The following is a 26,077-nucleotide window of genomic DNA, read 5'->3' as shown; positions in this document are numbered from 1 at the left end:
TCTGCCCTGAGCTCCAACTAGCAGCATAAATCAATCATTGTATTTGTTTTCTAGTCAAGTATCGTCTCCTACACAATTCATGGATTGACTTTTGCCACTCTCCATCAAATGCTGGAGTATAGCCTTGGAGCACAAAATGAAGCAGGGCAAAGGCTGACAGAGTTTTGTCAAGAGAATGCACTGGTCATATTAAACAACCTCTTCCAACAACACAAGAGAAGACTCTACACATGGATGTCACCGGATGGTCAATACTGAAATCAGATTGGTTATATTCTTTGCAGCCAAAGATGGAGAAGCTCTATACACTCAGCAAAAGCAAGACTGTGAGCTGACTGTGGATCAGATCATGAACTCCTTATTGCCAAATTCAGACTTAAATTGAAGAAAAGGGAAAACCAAAAAAAAAAAAAAAAAAGAAAAGAAAAGGGAAAACCACTAGGCCATTCAAGTATGACCTAAATTATACAGTGGAAGTGACAAAGAGATTCAAAGGATTAGATATGATAGTCAGAGTGCCTGAAGAACTATGGATGGAGGTTCATAACATTGTACAGGAGGCACTGATGAAAACCATCCATAAGAAAAAGAAATGCAAAAAGGCAAAACAGTTGTCTGAGGAGGCCCTACAAATAGCTGAGAAAAGAAGAGAAGCAACAGACAAAGGAAAAAAGGAACGATATACCCATCTGAATGCAGAGTTCCAAAGAATAGCAAGGAGAGAGAAGAAAGCCTTCCTAAGAAACAATGCAAAGACATAGAGGAAAATAACAGAATGGGAAAGACTAGAGATCTCAAGAAAATTAGACATACCAAGGGAACATTTCATGCAAAGATGGGCACAATAAAGGACAGAAATAGTATGGACTGAACAGAAGCAGAAGATATTACAAAGAGGTGGCAAGAATACACAGAAGAACTGTACAAAAAGATTTAATGACCCAGATAACCATGATGGTGTGATCACTCACCTAGAGTTTGACATCTTGGAGTGTGACATCACGTGGGCCTTTGGAAGCATCACTACCAACAAAGCTAGTGGAGGTGATAGAATTCCAGCTGATCTGTTTCAAATCCTAAAAGATGGCACTGTTACAGTGCTGCACTTAATGTGTCAGCAAGTTTGGAAAAATGAGCAGTGGCCACAGGACTGCAAAAGGTCAGTTTTCATTCCAGTCCCAAAGAAAGGCAATGCGAAAGAATGTTCAAACCACCACACAACTGCACTCATTTCACAGTTGCGCTCATTTCACTGCTTATTTACCTTACATGCAGAGTACATCATATGAAGTAATGGACTGGATGAAGCACAAGCTGGAATCAAGATTGCAGGGAGAAATACTAACAACCTCAGGTATGCAGATGACACCATCCTTATGGCAAGAACAGAAGAGGAACTAAAGAGCCTCTTGTTGAAGGCGAAAGGAGAGTAAAAAACCTGGCTTAAAACTCAACATTCAAAAAACTAAGATTATGGCTGCTGCTGCTGCTAAGTCGCTTCAGTCGTGTCCGACTCTGTGCAACCCCACAGACGGCAGCCCACCAGGCTCCCCGTCCCTGGGATTCTCTAGGTAACACTGGAGTGGGTTGCCATTTCTTTCTCCAATGCATGAAAATGAAAAGTGAAAGTGAATTCGCTTCAGTGGTGTCCGACTCTGTGCCACCCCATAGATGGCAGCCCACCAGGCTCCTCCGTCCATGGGATTTTCCAAGCAGAATTACTGGAGTGGGGTGCCATTGCCTTCTCCAGCATCCAGTCCTATTACTTTATGACAAATAGATGGGGAAACAATGGAAACAGTGATTTTCTTTTACTGGGCTCCAAAATCACTGCAGATGGTGACTGCAACCATGAAATTAAAAGACACATGCTTCTTGGAAGAAAATCTATAAGCAACTTACAAAGCACTTTAAAAAGCAGAGAGATCACTTTGCTGACAAAGGTCTGTATAGACAAAGCTATGGTTTTTCCAGTAGTCATGTATGGATGTGAGAGCTAAGCACCAAAGTATTGATGCTTTAGTACTGTGGTGCTGGGCAAGACTCTTGACAGTCCCTTGGACTGAAAGGAGATCACACCAGTCAATGCAAAAGAAAATCAGTCCAGAATATTCATTGGAAGGACTGATGCTGAAACTGAAGCTCCATTATGTTGGCCACCTGATGGAAAGAGCTGACTCAATGGAAAAGACCCAGATGCTGGGACAGATTGATGGCAGAAGAGAGGGGGATGACAGAGGATGAGATGGTTGGATGGTACAACCGACTCTATGGACATGAGTTTGAGCAAGCTCTGGGTGATAGTGAAGGGCAGGGAAGCCTAGCATGCCGCATTCAATGGCGTTGTAAAGAGTTGGATATCACTGAGCGACTGAACAACAAATCAAATGCTGAAATATCTAGCATCACAAAGCGTTCAAGCGATCCAGGCATTGGCCCTCCTGGTGGGCCTGGGCAGAGAGGTGCCTTCTCCAGACAAGGTTTTCTTAGCAACCATCGGCAGCCAATCCACCTCTCCAGCCCCAATAGGTGGCAGCCTAGCAAAGAACTCCTCGACTCCTGGCAGTCATTTGGCAATACTTCGGCACTTACTTAATAGAGATTTAATAAACTGAAGAAATTGATGTATGCAAATGCTTCAGCACGAGTGATGGCAAAATGAGATTTTAGATTTTACCTGCAGGGTATTCATCTGTGCATCATTAACCTGGAATGTTAGGTCCATGAATCAAGGCAAGTTGGAAGTGGTCAAACAGGAGATGGCAAGAGTGAACGTTGACATTCTAGGAATCAGCAAACTAAAATGGACCGGAATGGGTGAATTTAACTCAGATGACCATTATATCTACTACTGCGGGCAGGAATCCTTTAGAAGAAACGGAGTAGCCATCATGGTCAACAAAAGAGTCCAAAATGCAGTAATTGGATGCAATCTCAAAAACGACAGAATGATCTCTGTTCGTTTCCAAAGCAAACCATTCAATATCACAGTAATCCAAGTCTATACCCCAACAAGTAACGCTGAAGAAGCTGAAGTTGAATGGTTCTATGAAGACCTATAAGATCTTTTAGAACTAACACCCAAAAAAGATGTCCTTTTCATTATAGGGGACGGGAATACAAAAGTAGGAAGTCAAGAAACACCTGAAGTAACAGGCAAATTTGGCCTTGGAATACGGAATGAAGCAGAGCAAAGGCTAATAGAGTTTTGCCAAGAGAATGCACTGGTCATAGCAAACACCCTCTTCCAACAACACAAGAGAAGACTCTACACATGGACATCACCAGATGGTCAACACCGAAACCAGATTGATTATATTCTTTGCAGCCAAAGATGGAGAATATCTACACAGTCAGCAAAAACAAGACCGGGGCTGACTGTGGCTCAGATCATGAGCTCCTTATTGCCAAATTCAGACTTATGAAGAAAGTAGGGGAAACCACTAGACCATTCAGGTATGACCAAAATCAAATCCCTTATGATTATACAGTGGAAGAGAGAAATAGATTTAAGGGACTAGAACTGATAGACAGTGCCTGATGAGCTATGGATGGAGGTTCATGACATTGTACAGGAGACAGGGATCAAGATCATCCTATGGAAAAGAAATGCAAAAAAGCAAAATGGCTGTCTGGAGAGGCCTTACAAATAGCTGTGAAAAGAGAAGCAAAAAGCAAAGGAGAAAAGGAAAAATATAAGCATCTGAATGCAGAGTTCCAAAGAATAGCAAGAAGAGATAAGAAAGCCTTCCTCAGTGATCAATGCAAAGAAATAGAGGAAAACAACAGAATGGGGAAGTCTAGAGATCTCTTCAAGAAAATTAGAGATACCAAGGGAACATTTCATACAAAGATGGGCTCGATAAAGGACAGAAATTTTATGGACCTAACAGAAGCAGAAGATATTAAGAGGTGGCAAGAATACACAGAAGAACTGTACAAAAAAGATCTTCATGACCAAGATAATCACAATGGTATGTTCACTCACCTAGAGCCAGACATCCTGGAATGAGCAGTCAAGTGGGCCTTAGAAAGCATCACTACGAACAAAGCTAGTGGTGGTGATGGAATTCCAGTTGAGCTCTTTCAAATCCTGAAAGATGATGTTGTGAAAGTGCTGCACTCAATATGCCAGCAAATTTGGGAAACTCAGCAGTGGCCACAGGACTGGAAAAGGTCAGTTTTCATTCCAATCCCAAAGAAAGGCAATGCCAAAGAATGTTCAAACTACTGCACAACTGCACTCATCTCACATGCTAGTAAAGTAATGCTCAAAATTCTCCAAGCCAGGCTTCAGCAATACGTGAACTGTGAACTTCCAGATGTTCAAGCTGGTTTTAGAAAAGGCAGAGGAACCAGAGATCAAATTGCCAACATTTGCTGTATCATCAAAAAAGCAAGAGAGTTCCAGAAAAATATCTATTTCTGCTTTATTGACCATGCCAAAGCCTTTGACTGGATCACAATAAACTGTGGAAAATTGTTCAAGAGATGGGAATACCAGACCTCCTGACCTGCCTCTTGAGAAACCTGTATGCAGGTCAGGAAGCAACAGTTAGAACTGGACAAGGAACAACAGACTGGTTCCAAAGAGGAAAAGGAGTAGGTCAAGGCTGTATATTGTCACCCTGCTTATTTAACTTATATGCAGAGTGCATCATGAGAAACGCTGGGCTGGAAGAAGCACAAGCTGGAATCAATCTTTCCAGGGGAAATAACAATAACCTCAGATATGCATATGACACCACCCTTACGGCAGAAAGTGAAGAGGAACTAAAAGCCTTTTGATGAAAGTGAAAGAGGAAGAGTGAAAAAGTTGGCTTAAAGTTCAACATTCAGAAAATGAAGATCATGGCACCTGGTCCCATCACTTCATGGCAAATAGATGGGCAAACAGTGGAAACAGTGTCAGACTTTATTTTGGGGGGCTCCGAAATCACTACAGATGGTGACTGCAGCCATGAAATTAAAAGATGCTTACTCCTTGGAAGGAAAGTTATGACCAAATTAGATAGCATATTCAAAAGCAGAGACATTACTTTGCCAACAAAGGTCCGTCTGGTCAAAGCTATGGTTTTTCCAGTGGTCATGTATGGATGAGAGAGTTGGACTGTGAAGAAAGCTGAGCGCCGAGGAATTGATGCTTTTGAACTGTGGTGTTGTAGAAGACTCCTGAGAGTCCCTTGGACTGCCAGGAGATCCAACCAGTCCATTCTAAAGGAGATCAGTCCTGAGTGTTCTTTGGACGGAATGATGCTAAAGCTGAAACTCCAGTACTTTGGCCACCTCATGCGAAGTGTTGACTCAGTGGAAAAGACTGATGCTGGGAGGGATTGAGGGCAGGAGGAAAAGGGGACGACAGAGGATGAGATGGCTGGATGGCATCACCGACTCGATGGACGTGAGTTTGAGTGAACTCCAGCAGCTGGTGATGGACAGGGAGGCCTGGCGTGCTGCGATTCATGGGGTCGCAAAGAGTTGGTCACCACTGAGCGACTGAACTGACTGAGTTGAAACTATGAGAAGTAGAGGAGAATGGACCCTCCCTCCCCTTCTCTGCAGTTCACATTTCTCGCAGTAGGACGTGGCTCTTAGAATTACTCAGACCAATTGCCTGCCTGCCTACCTGCTTTACTGTCCTTCCCACTTTGCCTGCAAAGGCTCGATATCCGCTAGCGCAATTACTCCAGGAGAAACGGGCAGCCGCTGGGGAAGTCTAGACTTGTGGCCCAGGCGACGTGACGTCATCACAGAGGGCCGGGGTTAGGGATACGAATTGTGGGAGGAGATTGCCTTCCCACGACCGTATAAGGCCTCTTCCCATAATGCTTCCCTTCTCTTCGCCATCTTTCTTTCTCCCCGGCGCTAGCAGCCATGAAGTAAGCAGGAACCGTGCATCCCAATCCTGTTCCATCTTCGCTCTGAGTGCCTCTCCGGCATCCCAGGCATGGCCTCTCCTTGCCGAAGATACCCGCCATCCCGGCTAATGGACTTTCGCTTTTCTTTACAGGGTCGAGCTGTGCAGTTTCAGCGGTTACAAGATCTACCCAGGACATGGGAGGCGCTACGCCCGGACTGACGGGAAGGTGAACGGCCGCATGGGCTAAACCTACCGTGTACTTCTAAAGAAAGACGGGTCTCATTCGGTCTAAGCCGAGTCTGCAGTATTTGTCAGAAGACTCTAAGTGAATCAGTCTTGAGCTTGATAAAGGGTAGATCAGGTCGGAAGTTAGGAGCTTGTATAATTTTAATGTTCCGCTGTAACAGCAGTGGGCCAGAGAGGTATCTGGCTATTTCATGGATATCAGGTCCATCTCAGGAGAGCCAGGATCCCTCCCAGAATGAACCCTACCCCTCAGTAGGAACTTAGGTTTGTCTCCTCTCGGGAAAAGACAGGCCCAAACGCAGAGACGGTTTCTTGCCAGTTCTGTGACAAGCCTTTTGGTCTGCATGGATCTCAATTTTGTAAGATGAGAGGATATCATTAGACTATTGATTTACCAATAATTTCAAGCTCAGGCTTCTTTGAATTTGTCATGACAGGTTTTCCAGTTTCTTAATGCAAAATGTGAGTCGGCATTCCTTTCCAAGAGGAATCCTCGTCAGATCAACTGGACTGTCCTCTACAGAAGAAAACACAAAAAGGGACAGTCGGTAAGTGAAACGCACTTTGTTAATGTTCTAAAGTTGGTAAAACTCTTGAGCGTCAGTTGCTGGTTTATAAAATTAATTAAATGAGTCGGTATATGAAAATATAACTGTTGAGCATCAAACAGTGAAGTGAGAATGATTGATACAAGGATTGCCTCCTTGTATGTTCAGCTCACAGTAAAAATTTAGTTGAAATTTGACAACATCCCCTTTTCAGAGTTAGTAAATTACATAAAGCTCACCTGAGTTATAGGGCACTGTGGACGTGTTTAAGATGTTTGAGTGGAAACTAAGTATTTCTTATGGAAACTTGCTATTGGTTATAATGCTTATAGAATTATTCCCAATGTAGGTATCATATCGCGAAGGCTTCCAGCATATTAGTTTGTTCTTAAGACTGGATGTGTTTTTAATTTATAGCCACTCTGCCTCTTTGTTGCTGCTCTTTGGCTTTCTGTAGTTGGGGTGGGGGTAGGGTGGCTTCTCCTTGGAAACGCAGGCTCTAGTCCTGTGGGCTCAGTAGTTGTGTCTCATTGGCTTAGTTGCTCCAGGCAGGTGGAATCTTCCTGGGCGGAGAATGGAACCTGTGTCCTCTCCATTGGCAGTGGGTTCTTAACCACTTTACCATCAGGGAAGTTCTGTATGTGTTTTTTTGGATTGGTCTTTTAGGTTGATGAAAGAGATTTTTGAGAAAAAGTTTGAGTGACACGGCAAGAAAATTATTATGGGAATTCAGAGGAAAGAATTCTAAATTAAAAGTGAATGGGGGCGGGGGGGACGTGGAGAAGGAAAAAAGGCTGGAAAATTCCATAAAGGAGCATGGCAGGTTACAGTCCATGGGGTCACAGAGGCAGACACAGACAGTCAACAACAACAACGTCTAACAGTATTTTTTAAAAAACCCGTGAATGTGACATTAGGATTAGGATGGCCCTTATCCAAACAGAGGAAGGGGTGGTGGGAGGAATTACAAATGGTGGTGGTGGTGTGGAGAAATTGTAACCCTGCATTGCTGAATGAAGATGGTGCAGGCACTGTGGAAAGTGATTTGGCAGTTTCTCAAAAAGTTAGAGAATTACCATCATATGATTCAGCAGTTCCAGTTCTAGGGCTGTATATATTCGAGAGGATTATAGGCAGGGATTTGAACAGATAAACGTGTATGGTGATGTTTGTAACTATTATAATGGAAACAATCAAATGTCTCATCAGTGGATGAATGGCTAATAAAATGTGATGTGTGCGTACTAAGTCACTTCATTTGTGTCTGTTGCTTCAGTCATGTCTGACTCTTTGCAAATCTTTTAGACAGTAGCCCGCCAGGCTCCTCTGTCCATGGCATTCTCCAGGCATGAACACTGGAATGGGTTTCCATGCCCCCCACCTCCAGAGGACTTTCCCACCTATGGATCAAACCTCTGTGTCTCTTATATCTCCAGCATTGGCAGGCGGGTTCTTTTCTACTAGCCACCTGGGAAGCCCTTATTCAATGGTTGCAGTTTGTTTTGTATTGTGAAAAAGTATTTGAGACAGAAATGGTGTTTGCATAACACTATAAAGGTACCTAATGCCACTGAATTATACACTTAAAAATACTTTAGAAAGATCAACTTAAAGTTATATATATTTTACGACAATAAGAAAAGATATTTTTAAGTGGATTTGAGAAATGATAAATAGGTAAATACTAGCATTTTATCCAGCAAGATTTCATCTTGATAAAGTTTAAAATGAGCATTTGACTAACCACAAATGTGTCTTCTTTTCTCCATATGTTACATTAAAAATTTTAAGATATTTTGCTTATTCCTGCCTTAATAAACAGTTCTAGTATATTTTATTTTTCCTTGGACTTAAAGGCAAGGTCTTCTCATAAGCACTGTATTATAGATTTCTGATATAGAATCTGCAGCAAATGTTTGAATTATGTTGATACTCAGACATTCCTTAACATTTGGTGGCTTTCCTGTCTTAATCAGTTTTCTAACTTGACTGTTTCTCCCAGTGTCAGTACTTTGAGTAAAAACAAATCAGAGTTTGAGGTTAATTTTTTTTTCCAAAAGCACATTCTTTATCATGAATGATCATACTAAAATTGCTTAAAGTAACTGTTCAGTTAATTTTCTTAGAGTTTAACTTTGTCTTTTTAAATAAAGTAGTAAATAATCAGGATTAACCAATTTATAATTGGAAAACTTACCTGAATATTGCAGTATTTTATATATAGATGCTTTAAAAATATATTTGTATATCTCATTTCAGATAATTGCATGAATTGTTTTGGGAGGTTTTTTGTTTTTTTTTTTTTTGGCGGTGCTTTGCAACATGTGTAATGTCAGTTTCCCAACCAGGGATTAAACCTGAGCCACTGGCAGTGAAAGATAACCACTGAAGTCCTAACCACTAGGCCACCAGGGAACTTCCTGGTTGAATATTCCTGTGGTTTGAATTGTGTTCTCCCCAAAATTCCTTGACCTCCAAGGTCAGGAGGTGGGACCTTTGGGAGGTGAAACAGTCAAGAGGGCAGAGCCCCCATGAATGGGATTAGTGCAGAAGGTCCAAGGGAGAGCTCCTTTGTCTCCTTCTGACAATTCATTTCTCTCCCACATACATGGAGCAAGGTTTCTAAGCATGCTTACCATCTTTTTGTTCTGTAGGAAGAAATTCAAAAGAAAAGAACTCGCCGCGCAGTCAAATTCCAAAGGGCCATAACTGGTGCTTCTCTTGCTGATATAATGGCCAAGAGGAATCAGAAACCTGAAGTTAGGAAGGCTCAACGAGAACAAGCTATCAGGTAAGAACTCTCACTATGGGCCATTTCAGTTATACGGAATTTAGGTTATGTATGGGTTTACAGAATAGAATCTTAATCTGTTGTTAATTTGTGTTGTGATACTTGAATCTTCATAAGGATTGTCAGTTGTAAATGTTCATGTTTAATAATACAGAAGTTTATATAAACTCTAAATGATTTGTTGAAATTCTGTATGCAGTTACAAAGGTACAATACAGTTTCTAATGTTAAGCTGATGTGGTTAATCACATTTGTTATTAAATCCTTTGGATTTATCATACAAATAACTGCAGATGGTGAAGGAATATGTTATTTCTACTTTCCCCAAACACTAGCCTTTTGTTAATAAGCTGTACCCTTAAGGAGTAAAGTGCTTTTTGCTTGTTATCAGTTCAGTTCAGTCGCTTAGTGTCCTACTCTGCGACCCCATGAATCACAGCATGCCAGGCCTCCCTGTCCATCACCAACTCCCGGAGTTCACTCAAACTCACGTTCATTGAGTCGGTGATGCCATCCAGCCATCTCATCCTCTGTCATCCCCTTCTCCTCCTGCCCCCAATCCCTCCCAGCATCAGTCTTTTCCAGTGGGTCAACTCTTCGCATGAGATGGCCAAAGTACTGGAGTTTCAGCTTTAGCATCATTCCGTCCAAAGAACACCCAGGACTGATCTCCTTTAGAATGGACTGGTTGGATCTCCTTGTAGTCAAAAAAAGTGCATTTTGCTTGTTATAGCCTTTTGTTAATAAGCTGTACCCTTAAGGAGTAAAGTGCTTTTTGCTTGTTGTTTTTAACTCCGCAGGGCTGCCAAGGAAGCAAAAAAGGCTAAGCAAGCATCTAAAAAGACAGCAATGGCTGCTGCAAAGGTAATTGTCGGATTATCTAAGATTTCTCATTTAGAGCAACAGGATTCATTTTTAACCCAAATTGTGGTAAATGAAAAATTTTTTTAAGGAATTTAGTGTAAGGCTTTAATGAAAATGATGTCCATGATTGGTTTTTAGGTGAGTGAATCAGGACTCCAAAGAGGTCCTTTGCTAGAGCCTTAAATGTGTCTGTAAGTGCTATATAGAAATGAGAGAAAGGCAAAGTTTATTTTGAAATAATTCTAGGTTTTCAGTAAAAATTTTCTGTAATTTTCAGAATTTACTCAGTTTTTATCAGTGCTAAACCATTTAGATAACCATAGTAAAAATTTCAAAACCAGAAAATTAGCATTGGACCTTTTTCTGTTCTTAGGATATAATTGAGGATCCCACACTACATCTAGTTGTATCTCAGTTACTTCAGTCTTCCTCTTTGGCTTACATTTATATTTCATATAACGGTAGAATTTTAACTTTTGAGGGGAGTTCTTTATATTAGGAACACAAATAATTAGGAACGCAATCTAGGATTCAAACAATATGGGCATAAGAGCAGTAATTGAAAGAAAAAAACTCACATGGAATAATGCCACATAACATGTTCTCTTTTTACAGGCTCCCACAAAGGCAGCACCTAAGCAAAAGATTGTGAAGCCTGTGAAGGTTTCTGCTCCTCGAGTTGGTGGAAAACGCTAGGTTGGCAGATTGGATGTTTAAATAAAGATCTGACTGTAACTAGATTGTGGTGGAATTTTTACTCTTAAAGCAAGCATGTTTGGCCTACGCAGTTAATAGTCATTTCTCAGGAACAATGGCGCCTACTACTCCTAATATAAGTCTCTTAGATGGAGAGATGTTAACTACTCATCTGGAAATAAGGTCTGTTTGGTTAAGTGCAGTCCGCACTCACCTGAGGCTGTAAGGACACATGTTGCAGTATGTAGATTTCAGACTGCATTTTGTTGTATAGATTGTAGTCCGGGTTGATTGCTAAAAGATGCGGGTTTCTTTTTTTTTTTCCTATCACTTCTGTTTGCAAAAAGAAAGCATTTTTAATGGGCTATTTTCTTGTAAAACTACCCTTTTCCATGATAGACACATTTCATTATTGGGGATGCCTTTGGTTCTCTAGTATCCCACCTTTTAACCATTAGCTTATAGCTGAGCTAAAACTACTTAAAACTCAACTGTATTATCTGCTTTCGCTTCCAGAAAATAAGCTTAAATGAAGACTACACTTTTGGAGGGAGGAAGGGTCTGTGGTGTGATGCTTGTGGCACCTTAGTTCCCAACCAGGGATCAAATCCTAGGCCCATAGCATTGAATTTGCTACTGGACTGCCATTGGAATTCCCCAAGGATGCAACCTCTTGAGTATTAGAAAAAATAGTTCTTGAGCTGGGAGTCTGACAGAGCTGTCCTTAAAATTGCAAAAATGTCTTGAGTAGCCTGCTGATGTTCAAGTTACAAGTTACTGTATTATTTAATTGTTACATGAAAAATAGTAATCATAATCGGTGTTAAGAGGCTTGCACATCTACAAAAATTAGATCATCTACTGTACCAGCACTCCACACCACCAAGTTGCAAGGATACAACAAGAAATAAGCTACATCCTCTTGAGAAATGTGGTTTTATATATAGGAATAGTTAAATTTTGTTTTATTTTTTTGGCTGCATCCTGTGGCATGTGGATCTTAGCTTCCTGACCAGGAATGGAACCCACACTCCCAGAACTGGAAGGCTGAGTCTTAACCAGCCTTACAATTCCCTATTGTAATTTTTTTTTTAATGAAATTTTAAGAAAAAAGGTCAATCAAAATACTCAACATGAATACAGAGGTACATATTCTTACTTTTGAACACAGGAACTGCCCTATTCTGATTATCTTTCGGTCATGAATAGCTTGAAGTTTAGGAGGATATAAACACTAAATGAAACTGTTAGTCACTCAGTCGTGGGAACCCCGTCGACTATGGCTTGCTAGGGTCTTCGGTCTATGGAATTCTCCAGGGAAGAATACTGGAGTGCGTTACCATTTCCTTCTCCAGAGGCTCTTCCGGACCCACAGATCCAACATGGGTCTCTCCGGTATTGCAGGCAAGTTCTCTACCATCTGAGCCACCAGGGAAACCCAAAATGCTAAACACCTGTTCTCATAGGACAGGAAGTTTTAGCTTTTCTCAGTAAGACCACTGGACCAGTTGTATAACATTTTATTAAAACTTGGCTCGAAGGCACAGGAGAATCTCCGGTTGTGTTTGGCATCGAGAGGTAATTTCTATTTCTAACTTAGCTTTTCTTGGCCATGCAGAAATTGTTTACTTAACATTTCAATCTATTTACATCAGTTTTAAAAGATGTATATTTCATACGGAAACACTGAAACATAACACATCCCATGGAGAGTGGATTTGGACATTAGTTCTGGGTAGGGATGTGTCTGCACCTTCGAATACCTCCCCCTCCCCTAGCTGTGGTCTGAAATGAATGGCCCTAAGTAAACCCCAGGCAGTTGTATTTTTCCTCAGGGACTGGGAGCTCACTTAGCTACAGCCAGAATATTCAAGTATGCCGTTTGTTAACTGTTGCAGTCCCCACTGGCAAGTGCCTTGGAGACATAGTGTACCCCGCCTTCTGAGCCCAGCTTTCACCTGCAGTCGGTCCTCACCTGTCTGCGCAGGGCTCAGCGCCTCATTCAGCGACTGCAGACCTAGGCAGGGTCAGGATAGGGTTGGCTCAGAGTTTTCAGGCTCCAGTAAAGCACCTAAGTGCCAGACCCCGGATGGTTTGGAATGTCTTAGGCCTGAGTCTCCTAACTGCAAGGCTGACTCAGTCCACGGAGAGGTGACCTGGGCGACCCCTCCCGTCTACCAATTTAAAATCTTGGAACGTGCAGTTCGAATCGCCGTGGCCTTTGGTGCATTCAGTATATGTTGGGTGTAAAACCGAGTGTTTTTTTTCCCCAAACTAAAAAAAAAAAAAAAACAGTGCTAGCTCCTCTTCACCGCTCCTTGCCAACATGATTGACTTACTAGGTAAATTGTCACTACATAAGCTGATCACTGCAGAAAAATACCGACTATCCACGGGTAGTCTGGAACCAGCAGTAACTTAGCAACTACAGTAACTCCTACCACGGATGGATTTAAATTTTGTAACACTGGACAGCAAACTACATTTCCACGTGAAAGGACTTTCTTTGGTCTTATATTCAGGGGCTGTAGACCTCAAATTTTTATGTTTTCGGTTGTCTCAAAACGCAGACGGAGAAGATTCCTTTGCACGTTGGGGTATCAGACAGTTAACAACTGCCCAGCAGCTCCTACACGTGCTCAGAGCTAGGGAAAGAAGGGGAAAATTAAAAAAGGGAAACTGCCAGGACTTAATATGTCTGCTCAAAACCACTTGGCTCTCCCAGGAAGGGCCTACCCGCTTCCAAAATGTCCGCCCGCAGTCCTGACGTCACTCAGTCGGCTAGATCAAGCCAGAAAGGCATTGCGCTCCAATCAGGACTCAGCTCGCTCACCCACTGCCCTTGATTTGCGTCACTTCCGGTGGTGCAGCAGCCATTTTGTCAGTCGCCAGCGGATACCGCGCGCTGGAGAAGTGCAGTTCCTCCTGGTTACCAACTTGTCCGTTCTCCCTCTGCGCTGCGGGCGCCGTCGAAGAGCACTCCCTGTAGACACAACTGGTCCTTCCCATAGTACCGCCGCTGCTGTTGCATCCGCCCGGAGCTAGTGCGCTGTCTTCCTTCCCTGCCACTGACAGGCGCCTTCAGGGAGCCGCCGTCAGCGATGTCAAGCGAAGAAAGCTACCAGGCCATCCTGCGCTACCTGACGAACGAGTGCGAGCCGTACGCGCCAGGCACCGAGGGCAATGTCAAGCGTAAAATCCGCAAGGCGGCCGCTTGCTACGTGGTGCGGGACGGGACCTTGTACTACCAGCGGCGGCAACGGCACCGCAAGACGTTCGCCGAGCTGGAGGTGGTGCTGCAGCCCGAGCGGCGCCGGGGGCTCATCGAGGCTGCGCACCTGGGCCCGGGCGGCACTCACCACACCCAGCATCAGACCTGGCACGACTTGTCCAAGACGTATTGGTGGCGAGGTACGACCTCGCCCGCGGCGAGAGGGAGGGCGGGCTGGCGGCTCGGTCCCAGGCAAGGCCCGCAGGCAAAGGCAGGCCCGTCTGTGCATCCGCGAGTGTGAGGTTCCCCGCAGGCTCCCCCCGGACTCCACTGACCGATCTAGCCTAATCTGTGCCTGGCGGCAAAGCGCCTGCCAGGCATAGCCCAGAGGGTGGGGGACACGAAAGGAGCCGCACTTCCCACAGGAAGGAGGCCGGGGAAGCTGGGGGCGGGCCCTGGCCTGGGGTGGGGCGAAGGGGGCTTCCCCGGGGGCCGGACCAGCCGCGGGGAGGGGCCGGGACGCGCGGGCTGCCTTGGGCCCGCCTCCTTCGGCCGCGCGGGATGAGGCGGCTCCTTAGCGGAAGCTTCTGGGCGGCCGTTGCGGATGCTGCGCGCTAAACTCTTGTTTACGCTGATGGTTTGGGGGTAGCAGGGTCCGCCCCCAGCCCAGCCGCTTTCTGTGATGCCTTCCCCTAGCTTGTCGGCCAGTGAACTTGAGGTTTTGCGGACCTACTTATCAGGGGTCATGATTGTGCTGTGGCATGAATAAGGAATCGTGCAATTTTGTGCAGCAGTGATTTTGAGTGACTGTGGAGCCAATCATTTGAGCCTAGTTTTTAGGATAGGAATGTAATAGATGCTCTCAATTCTGGATATTTTAATGTCCTCCTCTTTGATATTGTGAAGAGCGCTTTGGAAACTGAGGCACTACGTCAACCCAGAAAAGATGTGGTTTCTGTGATTGTTCTGGTCCGGGGGAGTGTGGCTCTAGAGTTTAATTCCTTGGGAGCCAGATTAGGGAAGGAGAGAAAGGACCCTTGGTTGGTTGGTTGGTTTTTTTTTTTTTTACCGCCCTCTACAAAAAGTTGATGAGTATCCAGACTGTTCGGTTATAATTAATAAAAGTTTTCAGGCCTATAGAAGAGGTTTTGTTAGGAAGGATTCCGTATGGCTCTACAGAAATGAACGGTAGCTTAGCTGTGAGTTAGGAAGTTCGACTATAGAATAGTTTCTCGAAGTTCTTTTCAGTTTATGACATTTGTTGAATATTTCGTTTTGCTGCTTTCGTGTTTTCAAAAACAGTCCAGCTCTGTATTCTAAAATACTTTCCCTTAATTTATATTACATTTTAAACCAATATTTAAATTGAGTTCCTGTAAAGAGACACAACTGTGAAGGAATAATAACGAAGTAAATGCTGCAGTTTGTTGAGATTGATTTATTTAGAGATAAACGTCTCAGGCTTAATATTTTATGGCATGTTAACATAATTATAGCTGAAGAAAAACAGGTCAAGTTTTTACATGCAAGTATAGTGCTGAGCACTTATTTTCACATATTTGTGTATTTTTCTTCAGTCGTGTCCGACTCGTGACCCCATGGACTGTAGCCCGCTAGGCTGCTCTGTCCATGCAATTTTTCAGGCAAGATTTCTGGAGTGGGTTGCCATTCCCTTTTTCCAGGGGATCCTCCCAACCCAGAGATCTAGCCGGTGCCTCTTGCCTCTCCTGCGCTGGCAGGCGGATTCTTTACTTTTGCGCCACCTGGGAAGCCCTATCGCATATTTAAGCTTCATCAAACCATGTAAATTGGAAACATTTATGTTTCTATATTGCAGATGGGAAAAAAGCACCAGGAGCTGACCTTTGGGATTTCAGACTTTTCTTTAATTATATGGTGCTAAATGAGGTTAATGTTCAGAATTTTTCTTTCCCTAAATTGATTATCTGTGAGTGATAACTAATCCAGTATTTTGGTTTTTTCAGTATGCAGTGTCTTAAAAGACAAAAACTCCTGAGACTGTGTTTATCTTCGTCTTTTTAAAATAAGAAATACATTGTAGGTTGTGTAGAATTTTGAAGTACTTTAAATGTCCAGACAGCTGTTCTCAAGTTTTGTAGTAAACCGCAGAACTCAGAGGCTCTGAGATCCTTTAAGAGAATCCCCCAAAATCAAAATTATATTCATAATACTAAGGCACCATTTTCCTTTTCACTCATTGTCTCAGGAGTATACAGTGGAGTTTATCACATGTGCTGTATGTTTTGGTAAGTAGTATTTTTTGTATAAGTGCTATTTTTGTTTACATGTAGTGAGTTTGTCATACTATTTTATCTCCTTGGTTTTTTCTTAATTTAAGATGAGAATTCATAGTCAGTAAGTATCAGAAGAGTTTGCTCTCGATTATTAGCTCTTCATTTTGATGTTTATTACATGAACACTTTGCTTATTTGTTTACTATAAATCTATTAAAATGAATAACACTAGGGACTTCCATGATAGTCCAGTGGTTCCTTGGTTAGGGAACTAAGATCCAGCATGCCCCTCAGGGCAGCTAAAAAGAAAAAAGAAACTAACAAAGCTATATATAGAGAAAAATAAACGTCCTTAGGGAGAAGGAAATGGCAACCCACTCCAGTGTTCTTGCCTGGAGAATCCCAGGGATGGGGGAGCCTGGTGGGCTGCTGTCTGTGGGGTCACACAGAGTTGGACACGGCTGCAGTGACTTAGCAAACGTCCTTAGACCTGGAACTGATATTGATAAAACAAACAATTATTAGTTTTTAATGTGTCATACACTGCAGATGGACTTTCAGATTTATATATTCAAAGTCCTGTAGACTATTTGGGAGCTAATAAGATTTGATCAATATAGATACCAAGAAGAAAACTATTTCACAATCAAGGATAGTTTACTGGAATTCATTAATTATCCTGCTTTTTCCAGAATGCTGCCCTCATAAACACTGCCATTATATCCTGGTACTGGGGCCAGTTTGTAGCAACTTCACTTGTTTGAGCACAGTGAAAAACTCTGTCTAATGTTGACATATAGAAAATTAATTTAAGAATGTAAAATGTTAATAGATATAATTCTCACCCCCTTATTTTATCCTGTATTGTAATCGCATGCTGGAGTTTCAAAATAACTGACTCCCCTGCCTCCATCAAATGCTGACTCATGGGGATCTACAGTTAATGCAGAATGTGAAGAAAAAAATTGAATTAGTAGGAAAAAAGATTAAGCTGCCAAAATCATGTAATAGGTTAAATTAGCCATAGGCAGAGCTTCCTACCCAAAGAACTGACTTGTTCTATGGGGATAAATCAATGCTGCCGTTATCTAATTTAGAAAAAGAGGGTGTAATCCTTGAAAACCCATCAAGAACTGGCTCTAGGTAAATACAGCTGTAACTATTTTGTAGCTTTGAAGAAAACAACCAAAGGAACCTGAGTGACTAATACAGGAAGTAGCTAGAAATAGGAGCCAGTACTCTGGGCCTCACCACTGATGGGGAGGGGAGAGGTTCTTGAACTGTTGACAGGAGCAAATTGTTCATTCTGGTAGATCTGTAGAGCAGTGGTTCTCAACCCTGCACAGTTTCGCCTTCCAAAGAACATCTGTGTCCAGAAACTTTTGGTTGTGGTAGCTGGTGGTGGTGTTTGTGGGGGTGGCTGTTGACTGACCTCTGGTTGGGTAGAGGCAGGGATGCTCCTGAACATTTCACAGTGTGCAGGACAGGACAGCCTGCTTACCTCTCCCTGCCCCGCAGCAAGAAGCATCTAGCCTAAAATGTCTACACTGTTGAGATTGAGGACCCCTGCCCTAGAGTGAGAAACTGTTCTTCAGGTTGTTTTATCAGAGGCCATTTACCCACTGGGCTCAGTAAAGAACCTCTTAATGCTAATCTGGTATTTTATGTAGACATTTTCAAGGTACCAGAAAAGTTGACCTTTGAGCATTTTCTAACACTTATGTAGTAGTAGTAGTTACCTTATATCAGATACTGTTCAAAGTGACTTAGAAATATTAATATTTTATCACTGTGACATTCTGTGAGGTAAGTGCTCTTATCCCCATTTTACAGATGATGATAACACACAGGCACAGAGAGGTTAGTAACTTGGACCATGGTCACAAAGCTGGTCAGTGGATTCTAATTTTCCTGCATTAAGTAGTTTTCTACCCCTTGTTGTAATTACCCAGTCTCGAAATGAAAATACTCAAATATGTTGATGTCTCTTCAGTGATTAATTTGAGTCAGATTCTTTCAGCTTAATCAGCTCTAGGCAAGCTCTAGAGATCAAGTTCCTGAATCTGTAAAGCTGGATTTGAAATGATCCATCAGAATACCAACACTTGAGTTAAAGGACCTGTGAAACAGGATGATTTCTTTGGAAATTGACCCACTCTAATACAGTAATTAATCATTTTGTGTGTGTGCGCAACTTTTCCTTGTATTTTTCATTCTTCTTTAATTTTTGTTTTGGCTGCGCTGGGTCTTCCTTGCAGAATGTGGGCTCTCTAGTTGTGGAGCACAGCCATAGTTCCCTGGCAGCTTGTGGAATCTCAGTTCCACAGCCAGGGATCTAACCTGATACCCCTTCTTTGGAAGACAGATTCTCAACCACCGGACCATCAGGGAGGCCCCAGTAGTTTTCATTTCATTCATATGCTTTCTCTGTAATTTATCCAGTGGTTTGAACTCAACTGGTTTTAGTTTGACTAATATTAATAAAATGTCTGCTGTATGCAGAATATGCTGAACTGTATAGCATTGTAAAATTTTTTAGAAATACAACCAAAGTTAATTAGAGAGAGCTGTTTCTTCTTGTCTTTATTTTGGACTTGGAAATTTCCAGAGCAGCTCTTTATTTACTAAGTATGGTTCTTTCTTAGAAATATATATATATATATATATGTATATATATTCTCTTATCTATTTCCTCTCCAACTCACATACCCATGTGTTTTTTTTTTACCACTTTAAGCATTTGTAAGTGTACAGTTGAGTGACATTAAATGCACACTGTTCACATTGTTGTGCAGCCATCATAGCGACTCATCTTCAGAAATGTTTCATTTCAACTCGTTTATTATCAATCTGTTAAAACTTGCTTGCTATATCTAATATAGGTGTAGATTTATTGTTGACTTTAATATTTTCAGAAACTAGACTATAACCTCTGTTCCTCTCTTATCTGTGCACATATAAACACCTTTCTTATAAAAGTTGTATTTAACGCTAATATTTCTTGCTATATTCTGGGTGAGGGGTGGTGAACAAATAAATTGGGCAGATTTCTATGTTAACAGGTTACTGTAGAACTCAGCTTCTAATATGATGAAATTCATTTGTATAGCTATAAAAACCAGTATAATTTTCTGAATTTATTCATCCAGTGTATACTTTTTTTTTTTAGTAAGTATGGGAAACATGTTTACTATATTTCTCAAATACAGTTTGAGAAATTTACTCAAATACTATCTGAAAGTTGGAATTCAAGGAACTTAGTATAATTTGTCATTTTGAAACTCTTTCCAGGAATTTAGAATATAAGGATTCCCTAGTGGCTCAGCTGGTAAAGAATCCGCCTGCAATGCAGGAGACCTGGGTTTGATCCCTGGTTTAGGAAAATCTCCTGGAGAAGGGAAAGGCTACCAACTCCAGTATTCTGTCCTGGAGAATTCCATGGACTGTATAGTCCATGGGGTCACAAAGAGTCAGACACAACTGAGTGACTTCCACTTTTCACTTTCTGTATCATTTTAGGTAACAAGTCTTTTCATTTGCATTTTACTTGGGGATTGTGGGAGAAGTTCTGCCATAGGGATGGATAAATAGCATCCTGGCTCAATGTTTCAGGGTACATAGCATATCCTGAAAACCACATGGCTTCTCGGGGCAGACTTACGTAGTTTACTACGTAGTTTAGTAGATGTAACTTAACTTTTAGGGCTTCATTTTTCTTGTCTGTAGAATGACAAGTAATTGGTGGTCCTGCCTTACAAGTTTGATGGAGAGGGTATGTGTGCATGTAAAATATTCCTCCCTGCTTCCTTCTCCGCCCCCCGCCCCCCCTAAGCATGCTGAGTTGGAAATTCAAATTTAAAATAGGGTTTTGTAAATGGTTTGTGTATAATCAACTTTTGTTAGATTGTGTATTGTTGTTCCGTCGCTCAGTCATGTCCCTCTCTTTGCAACCCCATGGACTGCAGCACGCCAGGCTTCCCTGTCCTTCACAATCTCCTGGAGCCTGCTCACACTCATGTCCATCAAGTCAGTGATGCCATCCAACCATCTCATCTGTCACCCCTTTCTCCTGCCTTCAATCTTTCCCAGCATCAGGGTCTTTTCCTATGAGTTGGCTCTTTGCATCAGGTGGTCAACATATTGAAGCTTCAGCACTAGTCCTTCCAATGAATATTCAGGGTTGATTTCCTTTAGGATTGGCCGATTTGATCTCCTTGCAGTCCAAGGCACTCTCAAGAGTCTTCTCCAACACCACAGTTCAAAGATTGTGTATACTGTTATTTAATAAAACCCTAAAATCTTTGCTTTCAGAGATGAGATTTTACACCCAAGTTTTGGTTGAGATCCTGTACAGGTTGCAGATTGGCTCCATCTGTTTTTTTTTTTCATCTGTAGTTCAGGCTAACGGACATTATCCCCCTGGAATGTAGCATGTTCCAGGACACAGTCAAGTACCCTTGCACTTGAACGTCCTTTGAGGGGGCAAGGAGTTAAAGCTTCTGATAACAAATGACATCCATCATATCCCTTCATACTCCATTGACCAAAACATGGTCAGGGCTCATGTTCACAGAGTGGGGTGTTACTAGCATGAGCCACAGTATTACTGTTTATAAAAGTCAAAGCAGTTGAATATTGACAATTTCATATAATTCCTATTGCATAAGTGAGTTGAATCTGACGTGGAAATGGGCGGTGCTGCATAATCCTTTTATGGTAAGAGTAAACAACAAAGCAGTCTGTCAGCATGGAAGCAGAGTGTCATTTATAACATGTCTCTGAAGAAAAGATGCATCTTGAAGAGTTCACTCTACGTACTGTATGGCCATGCGTGTGTCTGTACACATGCACTTGAATATGCATTCGTGTACAAAGATTAAATAATGAGTGTAATCTTTAGTTTTCAAATGAGAGCAGTATTAAATTTGACTAGTTAATTTTTATTTCATTGTAGGTATATTAAAGCAAGTCAAAGATTACATTAAACAATGTAGCAAGTGCCAGGAGAAACTAGATCGCTCACGTCCTATATCGGATGCTTCAGAAATGCTGGAAGAATTGGGACTAGATCTTGAATCTGGGGAAGAAAGTAATGAATCAGAGGATGACCTGAGCAACTTTACTTCGCCTCCAACTACGGCTTCCAAGCCTGCGAAAAAGAAGCCAGTGTCCAAACATGAACTTGTGTTTGTAAGTGGAGCTTTCCATTCAGCTTTTACATCTGTAACTAGTGTTAGTATTTATAGTATTTTTTCTTGAACCTCTAAAGCTGCTTCCCTGTTGGTACCGTCACTGTTACATGTTACATGTGCTAAAGTGTTAGTCCTCACTTCTGTCAGACTCCTTGCCACCCCATGGACTGTAGCCCACCAGACTCCTCTGTCCATGGAATTCTCCAGGCAAGAGTACCGGAATGGCTTGCCATTCCCTCCTCCAGAAGATGTTCCAGACTCGAACACTGGTCTCCTGCATTGCAGGCAGATTGTTTTACTATCTGAGCCACCAGGTACATGTGCTAAACATTTGCTAATAGTGCCTCTTCCTTAATCATAAATTTTCATGTTGTTTCTTCTCCTCAGAATGTAACTTGTTGATTTGCTGTTAATTATTCCTCCCCTCGTCCTTTTAATTGGTACATTGGTACAGGCAGCCAGAATACATTTCTGGAAGCAGTCTGTGGGTCATGCAGCAAGGTAAAATTAAGCTGGCTAGGTCTTTGTCTTTTGCCTGCATTAGTGTCTTACATTATCAGATAAATTTCTGACTAATAAGAGGAGGCAGTAGGAAATGAGATGTAGGTTTTCACTGGATCAAGTAAAGTGAACATAGCAGAAGATGGTGCGTAAGACATATCTTTTTATGTAAATACACAGGTAATAAAAAATACTGGACTATTCATATTAGTGGAATTTTTACAAATGAATGATGTGTCGTCTTTTAGATTTTGTTAAGGGTGAGAATACAAATGATATATAATGCAACTCTTGGTCTCCAACTTATTTTGATAGGTTGACACCAGAGGAGTGGTGAAACGTTCTTCTCCAAAACATTGTCAGGCTGTCTTAAAACAGCTGAATGAACAGAGGCTCTCTAACCAGTTCTGTGACGTTACTTTGTTAATTGAAGGAGAAGAGTACAAAGCTCATAAATCTGTTCTGTCAGCTAATAGTGAATATTTTCGAGATCTTTTTATTGAGAAAGGAGCTGTTTCCAGTCACGAGGCAGTGGTGGATCTTTCTGGTAAGAATTTTCTGATAGTCTTTGTTTGTTAATAAGTACATACTGGAAGAAGGGTGTGTGTATCTTACAAACTTAGGATCTATGCTCATGGGGAAGAAGCCCATTTATAGCACCAGACTAAGCTGAACTATAAGCTCCTTCCTTTTAGAGAGGTTTCCAAAGTAGATATATGAAAAGCCTGTCATCTCCTACCACTGCCTTTTAGGCAAGACAGTGGTAGCACTAGTAGAATTTCTGGGATTTACATTGTTAAAACAGTTTGAGAGAAATCCGTACCAAGTAAATATATTATTTTAAAATTGACTGACTGAATCTTACGTGTTGGACATATAATTATAAAGACTTCTATATGTCTATTGTTTTTTATTTTTTAAGATTAATAATCATCATTCATGTAGATTTGATAGTCACATTGTCAGTATAGAATAATCAGAATTCCAGATGTCTTTTTTCTTTTTTTAATTATCATTATTATTGGAAATGAGTAATTTGACTTTCTTTTGGCCTCAGTAGAATTTATATATTGGCTTAGGAGTCAACAAATGAAAATGTAGGAAGCATTAAAATAGGTAACCTTGTTTATACATTTTCTTATACTGTTACTTTGCTGTAACTCTTAAATAAGTGACACCACTGTGTGAACTGTCATTTCCCCTTTCTGAAGCAAAAAAGTGACTTTATTCAGGTATATAATATTCACCTAGTTAGTCACTGATCCTTTTCTATCTTACTCTGGAAAGGTAAATTCGTATATTTTTTCTTAACAGTAGCTTTATGTTTAATTACTAAAAAAAGATTTCTCAGGTATCCACTTTGTGCAGGGAATTGGCCAGACTCTAGGGATACAGTGATGAACAGAAGCTTTTTTGAAGCATAGAGGAGCATTACATTCTAGATTTGACATTCAGAGGGGAAAATATGTCTTATTCTGGGCCATCTGAATAATAAAACTTATCACAAGTGTAGTCTTGCTATATTAGCTTTGAAATTTTTTCTTTATCTTCCTTGCATCTGAAGCAGAAAGAAGATTGCTGCTCTCTTGTTTCTCAGCAGCTTACAGCAAATGAAATCTCTGCTTCCCAGATAACTACAGCACAGCATCCTGTCATTATTTCAGGAAAATACCTCGATTATTCTTCATTCCATATGCTTATTTTTATATTTTGTTCAGCAAATAGCAGTAGCAAGTAAAGTAGACATTATTAAAATCTTTGTTTGATTTTTAAATAGACTAATTGTAAGATATATGTAAATATTTTAAAATGATAAAATGTACATCTGTCTTCTTGTTACCTACTTTAATATTGTTGAATACATTGTTGTTTATGCTTTCAAAAATTTCTTCCCTACTCATTCATAAAGGTACTTCCATGTATTATAGTTTCTCATTCATATTTAACTTTTAATCTGTTTGGAATTTTTTTAATGGTGTGAGATAAGTATTTGATTTCCTTTTTTACCATTTTGATAACTTATCTCAGAATTTAGTGAAAACTTCCTCTACCTACCCATCCACCATGCAAATTCTCTTAAAAAACAAATGTTCACATGTTTGGTACTGATTTTACATTTTTTTGTAGTCTGTTGGTTGTCTCCCCCCCCCCCCCCCAATTATTGCTTGATGTACCTTATCTTTATAATAATAATGGAAATCTTCACCTTTGTTATTCTGGTGAGTCTTAGTTGTTCATAGCCCTTTGCTCTTTCACATAAACTTAAAGCAGCTTATCTACTTCCATAAAAGTCTTGCAGATTAAAAAAAAAATTATTTCTTTATTTGGCTGTTCTGGGTCTTAGTTGTGGCATGTGGGAGGGACCATTAGTCATGTCATGTGAACACTTAGTTGGAACATGTGGGATCTAGTTTCCTCACCAGGTATCAAACCCATGCCCCCTGCATTGAGGGCATGGAGTCTCAGCCACTGGACCACCAGAGAACTCCCTTGCACATCTTTTGTTAGATTATTTTAAGGTAGTTTATACTTTTTGATACTATTATAATTTTAAAATTATATAATCTCTGATTTATTTTTATTAATTGTTGGTTACTAAATACAGTAGTACTGCTTAATTACCTTAGTCATTCAGACATCTACCTATAGATTCTTTGAGATTTTCCATATAAAACAAATACATTATGTGCTAATAGTAATGGTTTTGTTTCTATCTTTCCAGTCCTTATATTTTTAACTTTTCCCCATAACTTTATAGTGCCATTTAGAACCTCAAAAAAAATAGCAGTTGAATAGAGGTAGTGATAAAGAGTTCACTTATTCCCATTCTAAAGAAAAGGTGTTTTTGTTTTATTTACTGTGAAATATATTGTTTGGTAAATGTTTTAAATAGATAATCCTTTACCCTCTTTAACATTAAGGAAATTCCCTCTGAAATAAATGTGGACTTACTGCTTTACTTTTTCTGTGTCTGTTGAGACCATCTTTATTTTTTCATTCTGTTAATATGGGAGATTTTACATCGGATTACTAATGTTAACCCAGTTTTTCATTCCTGAAATAAATCCACTTTAGTCATAACATATCATATTTTGTACAAACCTCTTAGAATGGTTTGTACAAACTGTACTAACGTTAGACTGTTTGCATCTGTACTTAGGAGTAATTTTTCTTTTTCACAGTTTGTCGTGTCAGCTTTATCTTATAAACTGTGTGTTCCTTCCAATTTTTTACATTCACTGAAGTAGTTACGATGAAATTAGGTTTATCTCTAGAATATTTGTTAGAATGATGGCTCAAATTGACTGGGCCTGTAGTAGACTTTTGGGCAAGATTTCTAGCTACTGATTTTGACACATTTAATAGTTAGGAAATTATTCTATAGATTTTCTATTTCATCTTGAGTAATTTATAGAAGGTTGTGTATTTGCCATGATATGTCTCTCTCATCTAAATTTTCAAATTTATTGGCACAATTTTTTTTTTTTTTGGCCATGCTGTGCAGCCTGAAGGATCTTAGTTCTGGGACCAGGGATGAAACCCAGGCCCTCCACAGTGAAAGCTCAGAGTCCCAACCGCTGGACTCCCAAGGAATTCTGGGACAAAAAAACAGTTTTTCGTGCAGAAGAAATTCAGCAAGAGGCAGAGTGATAGGCAAGAAATAGATTTATTAGTGTAGGATGTTTGCAAGAGATGCCAGCTATCAGGCAAGGAAGCTCTGCCCCAGCATAGAATTTTTTTATATCCTTTTATAAATGCTTCCAATGACTGTAGATATCTCTTTCATTCCTTGTGCATTTTCTCTCATTTCAAAAATTTTTTTTACTAAAGTTTTACTGGCTTAAAAAAAAAAAAAAGCTGGCAAACTACAACTTGCATGCCAAATCTTGGCCCACTGACCACTTTTGTAAAT

At 40.8% G+C, this 26,077-nt stretch overlaps 2 protein-coding genes and 1 long non-coding RNA gene across 3 annotated transcripts in view; 2 read left to right on the top strand and 1 right to left on the bottom strand.

Annotated features, from left to right (window-relative positions):
• RPL24 (ribosomal protein L24) lies at positions 5,789-11,049 on the top strand. The gene is made up of 6 exons (XM_005674869.3): positions 5,789-5,879; positions 6,011-6,086; positions 6,544-6,654; positions 9,309-9,445; positions 10,246-10,309; positions 10,925-11,049. Exons 1-6 carry the CDS (start codon positions 5,875-5,877, stop codon positions 11,003-11,005), a joined length of 474 nt encoding a protein of 157 aa, XP_005674926.1. The 5' UTR covers positions 5,789-5,874; the 3' UTR covers positions 11,006-11,049.
• On the bottom strand, positions 12,898-13,839 carry LOC108637877. The gene is made up of 2 exons (XR_001919394.1): positions 13,742-13,839; positions 12,898-13,650 (listed from the first exon to the last, which is right to left on the bottom strand). It is a non-coding gene; the product is annotated as an uncharacterized LOC108637877 (long non-coding RNA).
• ZBTB11 (zinc finger and BTB domain containing 11) overlaps positions 13,517-26,077 on the top strand; it is a 30,048-nt gene continuing 17,487 nt past the window's right edge. The window contains exons 1-3 of the mRNA XM_005674868.3: positions 13,517-14,416; positions 21,426-21,661; positions 22,480-22,711. Of these exons, the coding sequence (XP_005674925.3) occupies positions 14,107-14,416; positions 21,426-21,661; positions 22,480-22,711 (778 nt within the window). The 5' untranslated portion in view covers positions 13,517-14,106. The remainder of the gene's footprint in view (positions 14,417-21,425; positions 21,662-22,479; positions 22,712-26,077) is intronic.

The sequence above is a fragment of the Capra hircus genome, chromosome 1 (assembly GCF_001704415.2).
Source record: "Capra hircus breed San Clemente chromosome 1, ASM170441v1, whole genome shotgun sequence".
Taxonomy (NCBI): Eukaryota; Metazoa; Chordata; class Mammalia; order Artiodactyla; family Bovidae; genus Capra; species Capra hircus.
The sequence above is the reverse complement of the archived record's forward strand: the minus strand, read 5'-3'. Positions and strand labels throughout refer to the sequence as shown.

Bases quoted from the DNA above. Each gene is read 5' to 3' on its own strand.
- RPL24 (XM_005674869.3), top strand. The intron at 6,087-6,543 runs GTGAACGGCCGC...TTGTCATGACAG, and splicing joins ACGCCCGGACTGACGGGAAG to GTTTTCCAGTTTCTTAATGC. The intron at 10,310-10,924 runs GTAATTGTCGGA...CTCTTTTTACAG, and splicing joins CAGCAATGGCTGCTGCAAAG to GCTCCCACAAAGGCAGCACC.